Source organism: Artemia sp. Qi Xiang Cuo, chromosome 14 (assembly GCF_049724085.1).
Source record: "Artemia sp. Qi Xiang Cuo chromosome 14, ASM4972408v1, whole genome shotgun sequence".
NCBI classification, from domain to species: Eukaryota; Metazoa; Arthropoda; class Branchiopoda; order Anostraca; family Artemiidae; genus Artemia; species Artemia sp. Qi Xiang Cuo.
Window position 1 is genome coordinate 10493534 of NC_142807.1, and position 21547 is coordinate 10515080.

At 34.5% G+C, this 21547-nt stretch overlaps 1 protein-coding gene across 1 annotated transcript in view; it reads right to left on the reverse strand.

Annotated features, from left to right (window-relative positions):
* Positions 1-218: 218 nt before the first annotated feature.
* Positions 219-21547, reverse strand: part of LOC148944116 (uncharacterized) — a 30577-nt gene continuing 9248 nt past the window's right edge. Inside the window, exons 3-8 of the mRNA XM_089100830.1 lie at positions 19573-19848; positions 13530-13711; positions 11633-11757; positions 7702-7858; positions 3337-3455; positions 219-350 (exon numbers count right to left, since the gene is read on the reverse strand). Of these exons, the coding sequence (XP_088956956.1) occupies positions 282-350; positions 3337-3455; positions 7702-7858; positions 11633-11757; positions 13530-13711; positions 19573-19848 (928 nt within the window). The 3' untranslated portion in view covers positions 219-281. The remainder of the gene's footprint in view (positions 351-3336; positions 3456-7701; positions 7859-11632; positions 11758-13529; positions 13712-19572; positions 19849-21547) is intronic.

The window sequence follows — 21547 nt, forward strand, 5'->3', positions numbered from 1 at the left end:
TGGAAGTACATTAGATCAGGTCACATTTCTATTTTTCCTTTAAAAAAGAACCGGTTCTACGTAATTCTTGCTGCTCACAGCACATATCGGCATCCAGCACTGAGACCAAAGAGACTAGTTGCTCCATTTTTAAGTACCAAACACGCATGCTCACGACTGCTCAATTCATTTTTGTTTTAATTTTCATCATTACTATCAAAACAAATAGCCAGGGTAAGTGCGCACTCTGTCACTACTGATTGACGCCTGCTCACTCCATGAGACGCTAAAAATGCAGCAGTTTACATTAGAGCTGGGAAGTCGGCTTCGTCATCCACTCGGGGAGCTGAAGCGCCACCACCATTGGTACGCTGGAAAAGAATAAAACAAATTAACTAGAAAAATACAATTATTTGATGCTCACGAGACAAAAGATGGCATGCTAGTCGTTCTTACAAAGAACGCTTGAACTATAAAAAAAAAAAAAAAAAAAAAAAAAAAAAAAAAAAAAAAACCTCTTGTGAAAAACGAATTTAAAAAAGCCGCTAAATTCGGTTCTTAATTTGACAGTTTTGATATCCATTCCCATCACATCTCTCATTCTGATTTTATTGTTGCGTTTTCTCGCCATATTACTTTTTGCAGGCAAATGACTAATTTGCGGACTAAGCATTAAAAACAAATCATGGACGATACTCTTTTGAGAGGACAGGCGAAAAATTTTTTTCCCCCTTACCTAAACGGAAATTTAAGTTTCTTTACCTAACTCCTCTATAAACCTCTTCCTTAGTGTTGCCCCAGTCACAAGACGAAACAGGGTAAACTCTGTTGTGAGGATCATAAACCAAGTGGTTCATTAAAGTATTTCGTCATATAACGATATGTGATTAGCTATGAATTTAATTTTTAATGAAAAATACTTTCACTTATGCAGTTTTCAGTAGTAGTGGGCACCAAATAAAAAATAGAAGAAATATGGGTAGAGAATTAGCAAAAAATGAGCTTATTCATTAAAAGTTGAATTTGTGATTTATTTATTTTCAAGATATATGTGGTTATGCAAGTGTCCACTTCATCAGTTAAATCAGACCCATTTGGTACCTGAAATCTGGTACTCCCCCCCCCTGGATATTGCCTTACCAGTAGATCAATTCTATGGACGGAAAGTAAAATATAGACACTGGATGAAAAAGTCAGACACTTGACAATAAATATCCAAAGATTATTTCGGCATTCGCTTCTAAGATTGGGCACTATATTATCAACATGTTTATGTTCATGTAGTGAATCGATTAAATTTTTAGGTTAGATCATGATATTTGGAAGAGGTGGATGGTTCTTACAGAAATGGGTTTTCAAGCCAGAATATTAAAAAAAGCTAAAAATAATTTCTGTGACAGAAATCTAAAAACCGAAAATTCAACTATTAATGAAAAATATTCAATTTTCTGCAGTTATTGATAGTAGTGAGCGCTAAATAAAAAAAAACATACAAAAGAAACGAAGGTGGAACAAAAACAAGCTAAAAATGGCACTAAAGAGCTTAAGAAGCTTTAGCTTTCATTCGAAGGTTTCGGAGTCTTTGGGAGTCAATTTGTTTTTGTTAGAACTTTGAAGGCAAAGGAGCTGTGTTTAAGTTAAGTAATTAGTTTTGATTGCTTATTTTAACAATTCAACGTAGCAACATCGACAAGAATATAACAGTGCTCCCTTAAAAACTTCATATTTTAACCAACCAAAACAAAAAACTTATAAAATCACGGTTTAAAATAGTTGCTTATTAATAATTAAGTTATTAAAAATAGTTGCTCCCCTAAAAATTTAACCAACCAAAACAAAAAACTTATAAAATCACGGTTTTCGGGTATGAACAGGCCTAAGACGAGCCCAGGGCAGTAGAGTTTTCATTTTGATGACCTTAGTACTTTAGTTTCTCAGCTAGCAATAAAAAATGAAATCAATCAGCTCCCCAGCCTGTTTGTTCAAATAAAGAGATAAATGATTAGTTTTGCCTATCTATTTTCGCGGTTCAACATGGTAACACGGTTCAGCCTTAGTACCTTAATTTCTCAACTATTTATAAAAAATGAAAAAAATCAGCTCCCCAAACTGTTTGATTTAATTAAATAAATAAATGATTAGTTTTGCTTATCTATTTTCATGGTTCAACATGGTAACACTGACGGAAATTTGGTACTCCCCTGAAAACTTCATAATTTTGAAATAACCAAAGAAAAATCTTAGAAAACCAGGGTTTTAATATAGATAGAGCTACGATAGGCCTGGGGGACAAAAAAGTTCGTATTTTGACGTCAAAATTATCAGGCTTCGAAATATAGACTAAAAATGAATATAAAGCTATGTTTCATACTTGAAAATCCCAATCTTATTCTAACCGAAATTTGTAAGTTTCAAAATTTAGATTAAAAAACAAATATAAAGGTGTGTTTCGTGTTTAAAAATCCTAATCTTCTTCTAACCGAAATTTGTAGGCTTCGAAATTTAGATTAAAAAGTTGTTTCGTGCTTGAAGATCCTAATCTTCTTTTAACCGAAATTTGCAGGCTTCGAAATATAGATTAAAAAATTAATAAAAATCATTTCGTGCTTGAAGATCCTAATCTTCTTTTAATCGAAATTTGCAGGCTTCGAAATATAGATTAAAAAATTAATAAAAAGCATTTCGTGCTTGAAGATCCTTATCTTCTTTTAACCGAAATTTGCAGGCTTCGAAATATACATAAAAAAAATTAATAAAAAGCATTTCGTGCTTGAAGATCCTAATCTTCTTTTAACCGAAATTTGCAGGCTTCGAAATATAGATTAAAGAATTAATAAAAAGCATTTTGTGCTTTTATAACCAATAAACTTATAACCTATAACTTATAACAAAAAGAACATTATAACCAATAAACTGCAAAACCATGGTTTGATTGTTCTACAAATCTCCATTACTCCCTGACAACCAACTGGGTGTTTAATATATTTTTTTCGTTATTACTTTTACTTTTTATTTATTACTAATTACTTATTTTTTTTGTAATGTCCTTATTACTTTGTTTTTCGTTATTACTTTTCAATTCTGAAATTTGGAAACAGCTAGTTATCGAGAGTCAATTGATGTATCAAAAACATTTCCAATGCGAACTTGGCTAGATCAGCAGGGTCAGCCATCTGTTATAGCAGGTTTCTGTAGTAACAAAACACTTCACGAGAGCCATTTTAAAGTGTTGTTAGTTTCTGCCATTCAAGAGACTTTTCAAATTTAAAACTAGACATTTATGACGAGAATCCACCTAAGAAGGACTCTAAATTGTTCTTATTTGCTTCTGAAAAGAAGAGAAAGTTGCACACTTACCGTAACACCTCCACGAGTTCCTCTAGTAGCTCCGCCTCGTGGGGCACCACGCCCTCCGCCACGCCCACCACGAGATCTTTCTTCGTAATCACCACGACCTTCTCGACCTTCTTCAGGACCTACAAGGAGTATTTTTAAGGAATATTTCAACGGAAAGCCAACAATAACGGGCCCAGATGCAAAAAGTGCTTAATGCTAGAGGGAAACTACCACTACCAACTATCACAAACAAAATAATAGTTAATGCTTAATGCTAGAGGGAAACTACCACTACCAACTACCACAAACAAAATACCAACTACCACAAACAACTACCACTTGTTAATAAAACCAAATTTGACAGACACGACAAATATCCGATTTGGGTAGTACAAAGCGACAGAAACAGTTGAATTGTTTAATGGCTCTAACAGATAAGCAGTATGATTTTTCAGCATGCATGAAATAATATATCATAGATTGTTAATAAAATAATAATATTTAATTAAATACAACAATAAATAATAATTAATATAACATATATGTATACCTGTTACTGTAAATGTCCGAAATCTGTTGAGTGTCAACATTCACCGGTGAATGTCAACAAAAACATGGTCGCTTGGCGTATGTCCGAAATATTTGCTAAATATCCTAGTTCTGACTTTCACCGGAGAATGTCGACATTTACCATGCACTAATGATAAATATTCAGCATTTCTGAGATTATGTTTTTCTTCTCCGTAATTCAGTCGCGATACATTTTTAATGAGAAAAGAAAATAATAGTAATAAAAAGTTTCACATAGCACCAATTTCGGTATGACTTGATTACTGAATTCTCTACCATTATCTGATTGCAACATTACTGGAGCACAAAATATTAAAAATATTGAAAGAACGTGAAATCTACTAAATTAAGTGATTGCAATACCTAATTTATTGCAACAACTTAAACTATTATGACACTTTGAATTGCAGAGAAGGTCCTTGTTATTGCAACTGCATTTGTCTGTGGAACACTTCCTTTGCAATGACAGCGTGTATAGCCTTTCTCATCGCTTCTCGAATTAGCTGCAGCTGCTTCTCTCATCGAAATTTCGTGAAAATAACTTTTCTTTACAAATTACAAAACTGATTACGTGTGCAAAGCTGCTTGAGGGTACCTTTCATTTGTAAGTTTATAACTGTCGAAGTCTTCTATTCCATCAACAACCGCAAAAACATTTTGGTTATCTAATTAGAGATAAGGATTGTTTTTTTTCCTCTCTTTGACACTCATAAGATTGGGTTTTAAGGATTCGAAGTTTTTCCTCTTTTTAAGACATTCACCAGAGCATATCTGTGATTGTCGACATACACCGGTGAGAGTCCGAATGCACAAGACTGTAGTGAATTATTTGATCTTTCACTGGCGTATTTGGTGTTTGTTGACATTCACCGGTGACAGTCGACATTCACCATTTTTGGACCAATCATCAAGCTTGATATTACTGAGTGTAATAGGTAGAGTTTTAGCCCAAACTAGGGCATAAGAAATCTTTTGTTCGCGTTCATACTCCAGTTTTAGTTCACCCTCTGTCAAAACTTAACTTCGGATGTAGTACACACAAATGTACTTACAGACAAATCAGGACATAAATTACAGATAATTCAGGAAATCTTCTCAGTCCCTTACACGGACCATCGGGTCATCCCCTAGTTCCATTTACGGAGTAGACAAATTTCCAGGACGAGTAACTCTTGCATTATATGACATTTTTTTCAACCTTACGCCCCTCCCTCTGGGGAAAATTTTCGTAAAATCCCCTGCTTAGCAGCAAAACAAGTTTTTAAACATACCTCATAGAAGATTGAGATAGATTCATTACAATTTTGTTTTTTAGAAACTACTTTTCTTAGAACTACGGTTCTGATGTCTAATGTTCAGTTCCTCTAAAAATTTTCCTGGGGGAGAGATGAGGACTTAGAAGTATCTTCGAGCACTCCAAAATCCCTACCCACAGCTACTACCTTGACCATCCTCACATCCTAACAAACCAACTTGAGAAGACTTCATGTTTTCTACTTCAAAGTTCGGTTACGTAACGACAAAATAGGATGCAAAATAATAGGCACATTTTCTACATCAGACAATATTTATTCATGGCCTACAAACTTAACAGTCCTTCAAACTAAATCACATGTAACAAGAGTCCTAAAACAAAAGCCGTTGGATGAAAACAATTATTCAAAATACTAATATTCAGTTTAAACTTTATTAACTTGGATTAAAATAAAATAATTTGTGGTTATATAAGAATATTTGAGAAAAATATTTAGAGTATAAATAAGAATTAGAATAAAAAGATAAATAAATTAGAATAATAAATTTGATACAAATTTGTCTACATTTAATTTTATTAAAAACTTTCTAAAATCTAACTTTTATTAAAAAATTCATTATAAATTTTATAGAATAAATAAGAATATTTGTGGTTATAATGTCCCGTAAGGAGTTCAAACCAATTGCAAGTTGAGGCCTATTAAGCAAATACGTTCTGAGACTACATTAGCAATGCATACCGTACAAAGAAAATGAACAAACAAAAACAGAAATGAAGAGCCAAAACTGAAGAAATGAATAACCGAAGAACCTATCAAAGGAATGTTAACGTCGAACTTTAGATAAAATCTTTCAAGACTTAGAGTAAAAAGGATGATTTTCATTCTGCTTTGGACCCCAACTGATTGGGCGAGGACCCCTACACCACCTTTTTGATGGGGTAAACCCTAATCTTTTATGGTTTAATGAGGTTTTAATGTGGTTTTAATGAGGTTTACCATACTAGGGAAGTAATTAGAAAAAAACATATATAAAGATCTGCTTTAAATAGAGATACAGGGGATATTTTTACAAACCTTTTTTATCACAGCCATAATAAAGAGGTTCAGTACATATTCAGAGTTCAAAGGTTCCGGAACAGAGAACTTTAATACAAAAAAATCCATTATTATTGTAATTGCAAATTAAATTATTAGACAGCGAGCCTCTTTAGCCACGCCCAGCTCCATTTTTAAAGTTCTTCTCCCTTGCCCATTCTTCAGTTCTTCTTCATTTTTGGAGTTATTTCATTTCTGTTTTGATTTTCAGGTACTTATTCTCTTTCGTAAAGTTGCTCCTTTTCCCTATTTACTTCCAAAGGTTAGGTTTTTTATAGTACAACACCGCTCAGTGGAGGTCTAAGCCAATATATCTGCTTTTGTTCTTGTTTTTATGGCGGAAAAAAATCCTCGCTTGTTAGTTAACTTCTTTTTCTTGATTTTGCTTCTGTTTTTACGTACGTCTTTTGGAAACAATTGTGGCGGGGAAAGGACAAAGCATCTCCCTGCGGTTAGATTAGTTTATATTTAGCTGTTTAAATGAGATATCTTTCATTGTCTGGGAGCTCTTGTTTTTTGATAATTGTCATTTAGTGTTTGTCAGTCATGCAAATGGCTCCTTCTACGACAGGTTTAGTATTCAAGAGCTCACCCAACAAACTATTATGAAAAATTATCCAAAACTGTTAGGTCCTCCACAAAACTGTTACAACATACTTAACTATACATACCCAGCACAATTGTTACATACACCCTTTCTATGATAGATTGAATCATACTACTCAAATTGTCAAAAATGAAGGTTGTTTCCTGTGCAATCTTTGGAATGTTATTTTTTGAAATATTCTATGCTTTTAGTATTTCAACAACAAGAGATAACAATTTTGCTTTAATTCCATGGCTGATATTCAGTTCTGTCCATAACTATATTATTGAAATTTAGTGGACATGGTTTTTTAGATTGAGAATACCTTGAATATTAGTTGAAAAAAGAACAGTTCTCCGATTTTTTAAAGCAAATTCAGAAAAAGTCGAGGGATTATCATAATCATGACTCGGTGAATCAATAGATCTACTATAAAAACTCATCACAGTAACAAGCCGCCTAACGCCAACACGACTACGCCCGCTTCTCCCCCATCTCGATCTATTTAAACCTCCCTCTTTACACCCTCTAGGAAGTTCCTACTTTCATTGAATTTCCCTTAAATTTCATACTCCCACCCCAACGAAGGACAATCTGCCTTTCATTTAGCCCTAAACGGTTGGCCGAATAGGACAATCTTTGGCAATCCTGCCATCCTTCAATCTGCACCCCTCGCCCTGTCTCACAAATGCTAAGTATCTGAGTTTCATAGGTCTTGACATTCTCTGTCCTATATAAAATAATATGATTACTTAATATAAATTTAATTAATAGCAATACGATATATAAATTCAATTATATTGTCCTTATGGTGTAAATTACAGCTGCAAGCTCGACGTAAATGTTTTTAACGTTTTTGGTCTAAATAAGCAAACTTACGGTCCCGTTCCGTATCACCATTTCGCTGGGGTCCACCTCTTCCTCTTCCACGAGGTCCACCCCGACCAGGTCCACCACGACGAGAGTCAGCAAAACGAATATCAATATCGATATGTTTTTGTCGCCCAGCACGTTGCAAGAATTCACCAGGGTATTCCTTGAAAATACAGATTATTATTGTCTTTTATTTCATAACATACATTCTAAATAGGGAGAAGAAAATGAGACGCAAGCAAGATTGCAGATTGCTTGTTGCCATCTGATCACTTTTGACTCTAAAATGAGATCTAGAACTTTTAATTTCGAACAATTTGAGCCCCCTCCGAAGTTTATGCGACTACCTCTCCCATAAGAACCTTATGTTCCCCAGGGCATAACTTAGAAATATGGAGTTAGAAAATATGTGACAGCGGGAACAAAGAAATATGTGGTAAAAAGATTAACGGCAGCGAGAACTAAACGCGGCAGCGAGAACTAAAAGCGACAGCGAGAGTCAGAACGTATCAAAAATAAAAGTGAAGAGCCAAGAATTGTGTAGTTAGCAGACACGCGAAAGCGAGTATCAGCACGAAAGCGAGAAAGCACGTTGCAAGAATTCGCCAGGGTATTCCTTGAAAATACAGCTTATTATTGTCTTTTATTTCAAAACAAGCCCATACATTCTAAATAGGGATAAGAAAATGAGATGCAAGCAAGATTGCAAAAAACTGGATGAAAATTTATTATTATTCCATAATTACTCCATTTAAAACTAGACTGGTTAAAGGTAGAGGCTTATTCAGAAACGATTAGGACCAAGAGGCGTTAAGTTCAAATTATTGAATATCCGTTGATTTTGAATTGAAGTTATCAAGTATTTTGCAGTAGGTTGCATTAGTTGCATCAAGAAATGGCTAATTGTAGAGAGAGAAAAGCCAAGACAGATAATCCAAGTAATTGAGAGGCACTTATGACTAATAAAACTTACAATTTTGGACTTTTTTTTCCCCGTTATTATCAATTACTTCAAGAAATAAATAGTATATTTGAAACCTTGCAAGATAATGACTGAGACCCATTCCTGTATACTTTAAAGACGTCATTTCAGGTTTTCATTGGGGAGAGAGGAAATAGCTCAGATTTTTCCTTAGGAAAAAACAAGACCATGAAAACAATCAGTTGACAAGTACTACGAAAGTACAAGTAGCAGGTGACAAGTAACACTAAAAATGTTAACGTTAATTTAACGCTGAACACGTTAAGTCTTGGACATCACATCTACCAGAATGTCATCAGATGTCAACACAGTTTGGCTCAAAGTGAGGACTAATCTCCTTTGTGACTTTTTGGGATCTGTATCCGACCAGACTGCAATGGAGGGATAGGAGGAGTATCTATATTTCAACATTAAACATATCTCAGACCTAAAATATACAAATTGGACTTAAGAAAAGGAATCCAAGTTATATCTTATATGGATTCTTGCCTAATCAGACAAATACGAGGCCTTTTTGATGAGAGCTCTAATAATGGTAAACTAAGTCTGATGAACAGTTTAATTTTAGCCAGACATTGTGAAATGTAAGTTTCTGACCAGATGAAAAAATGTTTAACAGCTACTGAAGCTTTACACAATACAATATTCAGAAAATAGTAAATTCCATATCAAAAGACAGAAGTTCTAATATGACGAAAAAAAATTTAGAGGCGAACAACGCTATTGATAAAAAATTTCATATCGATTAAAGTCCCTTGTTTGTCTGTGCTAGGGACAGTTGGTATTACATTTGATATTATTATAATACTGAGTACAAAAGAAGAAGCGAAAACTGAAAAAAAAAGAAGAAAAGAGACAGAACAATTTTCATGCTAGCCTGACTTGTACACACCTGTTGCTAGAAAACCATTCCGACAATCGTAATAAAAAATAATGACACGTGGGGAGTGGGAGCTAAAATTAAATAATTTCTGAGACCACACTGGCTAATCATGACAAAACAAAAAATCGCCATGAGAGAAAAGAGGACAATAACAACCAGTGAAAAAAATTATGCAAATATTTCGGTTGAAACCTCCGCTCAACTGTCCTCAGTGCAGAATAATAAAAATACAAAAAAAGTCCGAAGGAAAATATAAAAAACAAGCCTCAAAATAAACACTGAAACTAAAACAAAGACACTCATTTCTTGTAAATAATAACTCGTTTCTTTCTTCTTGGGAATTTTTTGTTTTGAAGCTAAAATTTGGTCCAAATAAGCAGACATAAACGAATAAGCTTATTTCATTCAATAATATTATTATCAAATGCATTAAGGTCGGTTTTATTTTTATTAAACTGTGGTATGCACCCACAATATCCGTATACATTACGGCAAAAAGGATGCGTAATTTCATCAGATAAACTATCAAGTTCAAAGTATTTTATTTCAGTATCAAAGTACATAGTATCAAAGTTCAGTATCAAAGTTCAGTATCAAAGTACATAGACACCATCTTCTATACTAAATATGAACAGTTCGAAGAAACTAAAGTACATTTTGCTTTTCTATATGATGAGTTAACACAAAATTTTGATAATTTGAAATTATCCAATTATTGCACGCTATATGATGAGTTAAGACAAAATTTTGATAATTTGAAATTATCCAATTTTTGATACTTTGTCCTATACTAACAGCAAAACTGGTCAGATAACAAAATTAAAAAGAAAAAAGGTGTTTCGTTGGGGGGGGGGGGGGTTCAGGGAGACAGTTACCAAGTCAGATTTCCCCATCTAAACCCTGGATACAGCCATGATGATAGGTAAACCTTGCCAAATACGAGTAAATATATATTCATGTAAGCATTAAGAATTTCAAAAACATTGCTGATAGTAAAGATTGTAGCTAGTAAATGTAAGCCATCATAAACTCAAAAAATAAGCAAACTGATCAGCTGGAGCACCTCCAGTCAATGACTCCCAAGTAATCAATTAGTTCTGCTAATTGATCAATTAGTTCTGAAATTAGGAATTCAATTTAGATTAATAGAAAGAAAATTTATCAATGAAGCTCATCATGCTTAAAGCAATTTCCTAGCTGGATCCTGGAGAAGGACCTCAATTCAGCGTTGTTTGTCATAGAGGCCTCAATTTTCGAAAACAGTATTTCTTCACAACCTATCCAAGGGCTTATTCATAACGTCATTTTTTATATGAATAAGTTTTCAAGGGGGGGATGACCCCTCCCAGAAGAAAATCACAATTTTTCCACATTTTCCTTTAATTTTTCAATAGTTTAACAGTTTTTGCTGAATTAGTCTATCCACCATAAAAAAAAACCTCTAATGTGCCGGCTACGAAAGTAAGACAATCTTAAATTGATTCAGTAGAATTTGATTCTACTGAATTAAATTGATTAAATTGATTCAGTAGTAAATTGATTCAGTTTATTCACATTTCTCATCATCTTCGGAAACCAGAGTTTCTTAATATGAATATTTTAGGTGTAGGAGGCAGCAATTTGTTTTAGGAATTAAGAAAAAAATAACCTCTTCTTATTTATCCTATTTTGTCAAATTTATCCCTTTAGTTGACTGTTGAAATATTAAGTCTTTTGTTCCAATTCGAAAAACATCACCTTTCTTACTTTTGACATTCTCACTGCTCTATATTTATTCAATAATTAACGGGTGTACTGCCCGATAGATTCTTGAAATACTTGATTGCATTTAGGCTGTACCATCGTATCCTTTCACTTTTGTGTAAACACCAAAGTGTCCGCTTGTTTATCTTCATGATTCAGTATAGCAATAAATGAGAGAATTTACACAATGAGAAAGATGTTAGCAGCACTAACAATGAAAAAAAAAAATCTTAGAGAATCCCGGTTTTCAGGAAAGAACAAACTTAAGTTGGACCCGGGGGCAGAAATTCTAATGTCCTTGGTACTTTAAGGACACAAGATAAACTAACCTCTTCTTCTTCTTCCTCCTCGTCAGATTCTTCTTTCTTTTTCAGCTCCACCGCCTTTTTCCATTGTCCTCCGTCTTCACCTTCACCAGGTTTCCTCAGGTTATATTCAGGTTTCTTCCTTTGTCCTAGAACACGAGATGAAAATATACTTCAAACACCTTCAAAATTTCATGAGAAGGAAATAATTTTGCTATTCATTTCAGGTAATGGAAGGATAAGTCTGTATAATCAGCGGGTTCATTGGCCCAGACACAGGTCATCATAAATTAATGTAAAAAAACAAAACAAATGCTATAACAAAAGTAAAGCAGAATCTAACTTAATATTGTAATAAGGATTATTCAGTATTTTTAAGTTCACCTGAAAGAACAAGAGAAATGGTCACTAAAATATGAGCAATTAAGCTAACACAACACATGTTGGAAGATAGGCATTTGCCCAAGATTTTTTCCAGGAGCGGAGAATGGGGCAAAAACAATATTTATGTAATTTGAACAAGAAATGTCCAAGAATCCAAAAAGTAACTGTCTTTGTTCATTTTATTTACCTTTTTTTTGGTGCGGGGGGGGGGGGGAACATCTATATACTCCCATCCCTAATCCCTACATAAACAAGGATAAGAAAAATCTGCCACTACAACCACGCCCTCGTGCGCTACTGTAGGTACCTGACTCAAGGGTGGTCACCTTTGAAACGACTAACTGTCATATTGGCAGTAGACGTTCAACTCGCCCAGCTTGAGTTATGTACCTAAAAAAACTGTAAATACTTTTTGAGACCAACCTTGATTTATATGACGTAAATGAAGAAAAAACGATTTTAAAATAACAATCAAACCAAGCAATGTTAATTTTCAGTCATTCAACGTTTTGTTTACTATTTTTTCGTTTCTTTGTTTTTTCCATACGTTAGAAAGCTCTGCTTGGAATTAACAGCCTTATCAAATTTGCAAGAAAAAAAAGGTTCTATTCTTGTTAAACAAACAACTGAAAAAATACAACAGAAATAAACTGAAAAAGAGCTAAACTGAAACTAAGATGAAACTAAAACTGAAAATACATACGCTTAGGAAACACAGTGAATCTCTTATACTGAAAATTTGTGCAGCCTAGGCAGAGTATACAAACCTAACTATTTTAGAGCAATGGATTACGACATCTATACATTTTGGGTTACTCGAGAAGATAAATGTTTTTTTTCTTTGAAGTTAAACAGTTAGTTAAAAAATAAATAAATAAATTTCATATTTTCCATTTCATGTCATTTTCCTTGATAAGCCCCGCCAATGTCTAAGGTTTTTGATTTTGTGGTTGAGAAGAAAAATTATAAACTTGCGTAATATTTCAAATAGAACAGACGATTCACCTTTACAACTATTCAAATACTATGCTAAAGTTCAGTTTCTTTATAGCATCCAATAGTGCCGATTTTTTTTAAACTTCAACTGAAAAATTTTTCTTTTCACTGTCCCAACGTCGCAGGAAAGTACCCGATTGTTAATCAAAATCACCTTAAATCAATATTTATTCACCCACTTTAATCACATATTTCCAATGTGTAGAGGGGCAACGAATGTCAAGCTAAAATATATAAAAAAAAAAACTTATTTTCAAGTCATGCTTACGAACATTATAATGATTCCTGTATTTAATGGTTCCTGTTAGCTGTATTTACTAAGTTCCTTTTCTACAGAAAAAAAATTTCCGATTTTAACAGGCCAGTATCATTTTTTATCTTAAACATCAAGTTTCTAATACGTGGGAAATCCCACCTCAATAGAGGCTAATTAAAAGTAATAGCCATAAGTGATTAATTTAAACACTAATTAATATCGCAGAAGCTTTGCAGGAATGAAATATTTTTCCTCTCCAACTTTCAAAAAGTAATAAAATTATACCTCGTAGTGCTTTCCATTCATCTAAAGTGAGTTCGCGAGGTCCTTCGGGAGCTGCGGTTTCTTCACTTGCTTCTTCACCTTCAGCAGGAGTTTCCCCAGCTTCAATAACAGCTCCCTCAACAGCTTCACCTTCAGGCACAACTTCACCCCAAGATTCAACTGGTGCATTTTCCAATTGTCCTCTGTAATTAAAAGTGCTTATTGACTTGAGGTGTGAGAATAAAGATTGAATGAATAATGCGAACTGTATGATCAGTTCTGGGAAGGGAAAAGTCCAATAATCATAATAATCATGGGCCCGAACACAATTTCATCATACATAAAAATAAATTATGCAGCTAACTTTTTTACTTCAAAAAATTATTTGTAAGGGATTTTTTTAAATGATGCACTGGGGGACTAAGGACAAATACATCTTACCATATTAGTTTTCAGACAAAATCCTTATCAACACAGTTTTTATGTTTGCGGACATCTGAGGGTCATGTCATATCAAAAGATTAGTGACATAAGTTATTTAAAGGAATACATCATACCTGCACAACAAGGTAAGGGAAGACCCGCCATGGACAAAAAAATAGTAGGCTTACAATATACTATTTGAATTTTGACCAACTCCCTTGGGGAAAAGACTCAGTATCCCCCCCCCCAAGAAAACTCTGATCCTCTGCCCTAAGTGGGCAGGGGGGGGGATAGATCTGCCTGTGCTGATTCACGCCATTGCACATATATCTTGAGTGTCCATTAAGATCAGGAGAAACATATTTCAATTTTTATCCAAAAGAATGGCAAACATGTAGCCATCTGTGGCAACAGAGGCATATACCGTGAATTTTTTTCTTCTTATAAGTTTTAATTGCGGCTTTTGGTCCAATCTCTCAAACTCACTGAACTGACAAACTCAATGAATAAGACAAACTCACTGAACTGATAGACTATATGAATTATCCTTACTCTGTGCCTATCTACCTTAGTCCTGCCCTGGGATGAATGACATACTATCAACAAATAAAATAAATCATTTTTATACAGTTCTGAAAAAATTATAACAGCTTTGCCTCTCACAGAGACTATCTGTTTTGGCCTTACTCTTACTAGCCACGGCTCAAGGTTTTCATCACTTCAACCGAGTTGGTTTTAAATCAAAATCAACTTGGTGGAAGTGATGAAAAGCTTGAGAGCTATGGCTAATTAGAGTAAAGCCAAGACAAACACTTTTTGTGTGAAGCAAAGTTGACATAAATGACTAATTTTACTTGTTGATAGATAGTCTATCATCCGTCCATTCTAGGGCAGAACTAAGATAGATAGGCACTGAGTAGGGATAGCACAGCTGATTCTCAGGCCTAAATTTGGAGGAAAACTTCTGTGGCTGTCTTATCTCTTCTGGCATCTCTGGCTGTCCCAAAAGTTGCTGGTGTACAACCAAACTAAAACTACACAACACATCGTTTTTGTCAATGTCTGTATTTAAGCTTTACTGTTAAATAAAAGGAAGACTGCCTACATATGTTCTTCGAATTCACACTGGCTCTTACGGGTTTAGTTGATATCCAGACTAAGGTAATATTGACTCCAGTCGATTTTAGAACCACAATGAAAGTGGGAATGAAATTCAACCCAACAGATACTTACCATCCTTTCACACACTCATAATGGCCACAACGAATGCCCACCCCTGTCTAAGTTTCAATTAACAACAGTCAGACCCTCTTTTTTAACTCACAGACTGTTTCAGATTAAACGGCTTTACTCAAAAGTACTCTATCACTTGGCATTTGCCGTACAAGCTAAAAAAAAATTGATCAAGCCAATCAGTTGAATCTGTACCACAATGAATTACCACAATGAATCAGATAATGATTTGTAGAAATTACAAAAGTTCATTAAATAAGATAACTGATGGCCTCAACTACAGTGACCAGACCAAACGTTTCAACCCCCCCTCTACATACGTACATTTTCCAAGTTTTAGATATTTTGTAAGGTAATATAAATTAAATAGCAGCTAAGGAGAAAGTTCATTTATAAATAGGCTTTATCAAATATATTTTTTTTTCAAATTTTTCCTTGAAGGCAGTAACAGAGGAATATTAGGTCAAACATTTTCAAATTACTAGGTTTGGTGACTCCAATTCACGAAAATATAGGGGAGAAAATATAGGAGGCGTTTTACTTATTTTGCAATATTTAAGGTAATTTCATTGCTAAGTTATGAGGCAGATAGTGCATTCAAACATATTTAATATAATACAGGGTAGGGCTTTATCACCCTATATATACAGTGTTGTGGGAAATACTTTTAAAATGTAGTTAATTATTAGATATACAAATTACTCATACCATAAAGTAATTAATTAGTAATTGGAACTACATTGCCAGGGAAGGAATTTGTTTATAACTACGAAATACGTACTTAAGATACCAATTACTCAAGCTACAAAACATCTTTTTCTCAAGATGAAAATTCTTAAAAAATTCATTATCAAAGTTGGGAGTTTGCTTTTAACAACAAAAACTTCTTATCTCCAAGCTCACTGCTTTGGAGCGGAAATCGAACCCCTAACAGAAAAAGGCGTTCTCCAGGAGCATACGATGGCATGGCAGTATTGAACTTTTGGAAAACTCTAGGCTACAAAATGTTTCATTTCGTCACAAATCGCATCAATGATTCGGTCACGGATATATCCCAGTATCCATGTTCACTTGAAACCAGGTAGCTTCCACTAGCTGTTGCTAGCTCCTAGCTAGCTAGAGCTAGGTTCACTTAGCTAGCTAGCTCCTTCCACTAGCTAGAACTAGGTTCACTTAGCTGCATTGTAAAAGCGTATGCAAACCTGTTCTTTAAACCATCCAAGATCATTTCCTCGAGAGCTTGTGCGTGCTTGATAGAACGTTTTTGTTTAATGTTAACCATTTTCTCTCTTACTGCAATGAACGTGGGAAACAGCGTTCCCAGAAAACAGCTTTTGTCCCCCTGTAGTAAATCAAGGGCCCTGACAACAGGCTCAGTTACCTTGGCATAGTCATCGAGAAACTCAAGTTCAATCGCTTTCAACTTTGGTAGGTTTAGTTTGGTGTAAACCTGCCCAATCTGCCCTGCACTTCGACAATCCTTTTCACAGCACCATGTTGAGAATTCTACTGAGCCAAGCCTTACACAAGGTTTTTGAAAGCTTTTTTCTCCACAGTCACAAGAGGCCCATATTTCTTATTATGTAGTCCACTATAAGATGATCAAGTGGCCTCTGATAAAGCTTACTTGGCTTTTTCTCAAAGAAATCTCTGCTCAGTTCTTTTTCTAGGAGGCTGTTCTGTTATGACTTCAGAATCCAAACTGCAATCTTCAGGTTGACTTGGAAGTTTGACACCATCTCCTGACCCATCACCATCAAGGATGTCTTAGAAAACACGGATGTTCTTCTGTTTTTTTCTTTTTCTCCTGGGTCTCTATGTACTTAAAAAATTCATAAGCCAGTAAGGGATGAACACGCTAGAAAATGAAACATTTTCAGACACCTGCGCCTACCTGACAAAGCAATAAATTGTAGACAAACATTTTCTTTAAACACGATTATTAGCGAAACGTTTTCTTTTTGGGGGATACGAATCTACGTTTCATCACTGACCCGCTAAAGAAGTAAGGGAAAAACAACCTCACACAGCAAGAACCAACCTCAACAGAGCAACCTCACAATAAAAAGAACCAGCCTCAACACAGCAAGATACAAGCGGTACAAAATTTAGCAACAATTTCTATTACTTTGTTCAAGATATCTAGACAGAAATAAAGCACATTTGAACATTTGTACTTTTTTTCATTCACTATTTGTCAAATATTTAAATCATCAAGGAGGCACACTTGTGCCTCTATAAAGAGGAGACCCACCACAATGTTAAGCGATTTCAGGTCCTAGAGGTCGCAGAGAGACGGCGGTAATCGCATTTTGTAGCCCAAGCTCAAACTAAGAAACTTGCAAAATTTCATCCTCCTCCGACTTTATCTTCATGGGGTAAACTGGGCCGGAAGTTTCGACCCTCCCACCACCGCCCCCCTTTAACGTTGTCCGATGGGGCTGAAATTTAGAGGTTAAGCTTTCCTCGGGCCTGGGAGCTTATCCTCGAAATTTCAGCTCAATCCGATCACTCCTTCCCTGTTTTCAAAAAACCAAATATAGCCACTTAAAAGTCATTTCTTTTTTTTTTGTTAGCCACGCCTACAGGCCACAGTTGGCAACGGATCCGGTTGAATGAGGACTCATTCGAAGCAGAATTCGACCTGTTAGGGCCTTTTGATATTTTCAGACCGAAAAAATTATCCCCCGAATTTACATTTACGAAAAACCTCGTTTTCCTATATTAGCCCATGTTAATTTTTCCCTCCACAACCCCCCTTTAACGTTGTCTGATCGGGCTGAAATTTAGAGGATAAGCTTTCCTGGGGCCTGGGAGCTTATCGTCGAAATTTCAGCTCAATCTGATCACTCCTTCCCTGTTTTCCAAAAACCACATATCAAGATTTTTGGGAATTTGCTTGCGTCGAAAATACCTTCTATTTGCTAAACAACAATTACTATTGTGTTTGTATAGTCCAGCGGCTGAGACTTCAGACTTTCAGGCGGAAAACTCGGGTTCGATTCACCATCAGAGCAACTTTTTTATATACTTTGAAAAGAAACTCAGTTTCTTTTTTAAATTATTTGAAAAAAATTACGTTTTCTAAAGAGTTAAAGAGGCTGAGTTACAAGGTCGACCCTTAAAACGTACAGGGATTAGGAGGCACAGTTGGGGGGCTGTTAAAGAGGCTGAGTCACAAGTTCGAACCTTAAATCGTACAGGGATTAGGAGGCACCCAGTACGACGTGATTCGAGTATTCAGGAATTAAAAGCCTTAACACAAGAATGTTCAAGAGCGGTGGGTTTGGGGGGCGGAAGCCCCCCACACTTTAACTCCTGACACGATCAGCTAACAGTTAGTCAAGCAATAATAAGTAATAAACTGTACAAAAACGTGCAGAAATTATTTGAAAAAAACTACGTTTTCTAAAGAGTTAAAGAGGCTGAGTTACAAGGTCGAACCTTAAAACGTACAGGGATTAGGAGGCACAGTTGGGGGGCTACCACCCCCAAACCCCCCGCTTTCGCAGCCTTTAAATATAAAAAAAATTTCTTTAAACTGAAAGTAAGGAGCGACATTAAAACTTAAAAAGAACAGAAATTATTCCGTATATGAAAGAGGCTGTGCCCTCCTCAACGCCTCGCTCTTTACGCTAAAGTTTTTATTGTTTAAAAAAAGAGTTGTGAGAAAGTCAAACTTTAGCGTAAAGAGCGAGGCGTTGAGGAGGGCACAGCCTCTTTCATATACGGAATAATTTCTGTTCTTTTTAAGTTTTAATGTCGCTCCTTACTTTCAGTTTAAAGCAATTTTTTTATATTTAAAGGCTGCGAAAGCGGGGGTTTGGGGGTGGTAGCCCCCAACTGTGCCTCTAATCCCTGTACGTTTTAAGGTTCGACCTTGTAACTCAGCCTCTTTAACTCTTTAGAAAACGTAGTTTTTTTCAAATAATTCTGTTATAAAACAAGGCAAAGCAGTCTAGCGGCAAGAAAAAGCCAACTATACAAAATACAGTCCGGAAAATTAGTAAATACTCTCGAAAACTGTGTTTGATATACAAAAGTATTTAGGAATATTGCAAAAAGTTAATTTGTATTTAAATACAGAAAAAAGAATTAAATACATGTTTAAATTACTTGATCTAATTTGTAATTACTATATATATATATATATATATATATATATATATATATATATATATATATATATATATATATATATATATATATATATATATATATATATATATATATATATATATATATATATATATAAATATATATATACTTTCATTTCAGATTTTTTTTTTTATTATTCATATTATAGTTTATTTATTTTTAACAGATTTAATGAGTAAGCAGCTAAATGGACTTTTGTGCTAAAATTTTTCTAAATTTTGGAAAAACTAAAATTCCGAAAACTCCTTACTCAATATCATCCCTAACAGAGCCCCAGTTATGGGCACCGCCACCTTCTTTCTTTTCTGTAGATTTAACGCCGGTCTGTTCAGATCCAGATCGTCGGTCAAAGTCTCTTCTAGGTCGTGGGTCTTGGGGTCCACCACGTCCACCACGAGCAAATTGACCCCGTCCTCGGTTGAATCCGCCGCCCCCGCGTTGGCCACCACGGAATCGTCCTCGATAGCCCTCGCCACCAAAATTTCCAGCTTCAGATTCATCACCAGCAGGTCTAGGTTGAAACTCTCTGAAATAAAATTGTTATATTCTCACAACTTATATGCAAATTATACCCCAAATTTAAAGAAAATGAAATTATTTGTGGAAAACAATATGTTAATTCCAGACTTAACCAAGTGTTCTAAACTTGGTTTGAACCCACCCCTCCCCCAACCCGAAATTTCTTTCCGCCTCGTAAAAAATTAACAATGTCGCAAATAAATTAATTTATATACATTTTGTAAAGTTTTTGTTGATAACCTACCCCCTCTTAGATAAAAATCCTGGATACAGGCTTGCCTGACATATATCATGCTCAGTTCAAAATGTATCAAATATATCAGTTCAATATATCAAATCTGTCACTAAAGGGTTTTGGCTATGGTAAATTCAACAGTGCACTTTACATTTCAAATAGACATAATATTTGAGGGTTTTTTGTCTGATATTCTCATAAAAAAAAAATTCATTGTAACATATTACTATTCAGATGAGTCTCAATAAATGAGTTACCCTTTCACCATTACATGGAAAGGGTCGTTAAATTTTAGTTGTGTTTTGTTTTAAGGTTTGATTTTTTCATATTATCCTTGGGTTTTTATTGGTAATTTTTATTTTACTATCGTGCACTGAGGACAGTCAAGCGGAGGTCTTGACCGAAATATTTGCATTATACTCTACATTTTTCACTAGCTCATATACTCCTCGTTTTTCTCTTCTTTACTATTTTTTTGTTTTCTCACAATTTTAAATTGTAGTTTACTAGGTTGCAGCTATTGCTACAACTATACTCAATATACTCACCTAATAAAGAAGTTTTAAGTAGCATTTGCAGTGAAATTAGATAATTTCACATAGATTTAACCAGCAGATAAATTTTTACAAATAAATATATGATAAAATAAATACATAAAATAAGAAATATATGCACAACATCAAATTAATCCTGCTGGATGACTATTCTACTAGTACCATGGGCGCCCATAAGGGGCGGCAGGGGGGCACACCCCCCCTGGCTGAATGATGCTGCCTGATTGTTATATTTTTGCTCTGAGATTTCCCTTATATAGCATTAAAAGTGCCAATTAGACAAGGTTTGCCCCCCCCTGGAATTCAGCTTATGGGCACCCATGACTAGTACAGAAACTGAAATTTGAGAACAATCTTCAGTTTTACTAGAGCCATTTGATATATAAAGATGGTGCGGTAGCCCTAAAATTATTTCTATGAAAGGGGATTAAATCTACTAACTAAAATAAAAGTAAATTCAGGGTTTATTTATTCTCCAATAAATTTACAAAAAATGAAACTTCAACATATTCACTGTAAGGCTCTATGGCCATGAAAGAACAGGGGAGAAACAAAATGAAACAAATACCTATAAAAATATTAACATCAATTAATTATTAACATTAATTAAATATTATTATTTAATATTTGGCATTATCAGCAGATACTTTTATTAATAAATATTTATTCATCAATACATTTACAACAAAAACACTACTCTCCACTGTAAGGCTCAATGGCAAGAAAAAAAACGGGGAGGGGGGGGGGGGGGGAACAAAATGAAACAAATACATAAAAAAACAAAAATAATATTAATATAAATTAATTATTAACATTAATTAAATATGATTTCAATTGAATATTATTAGTAGATATGTTTAATAATAAATATCTTAATATATTAATTAATATAAAAAATATTAATCAAATATAATTTA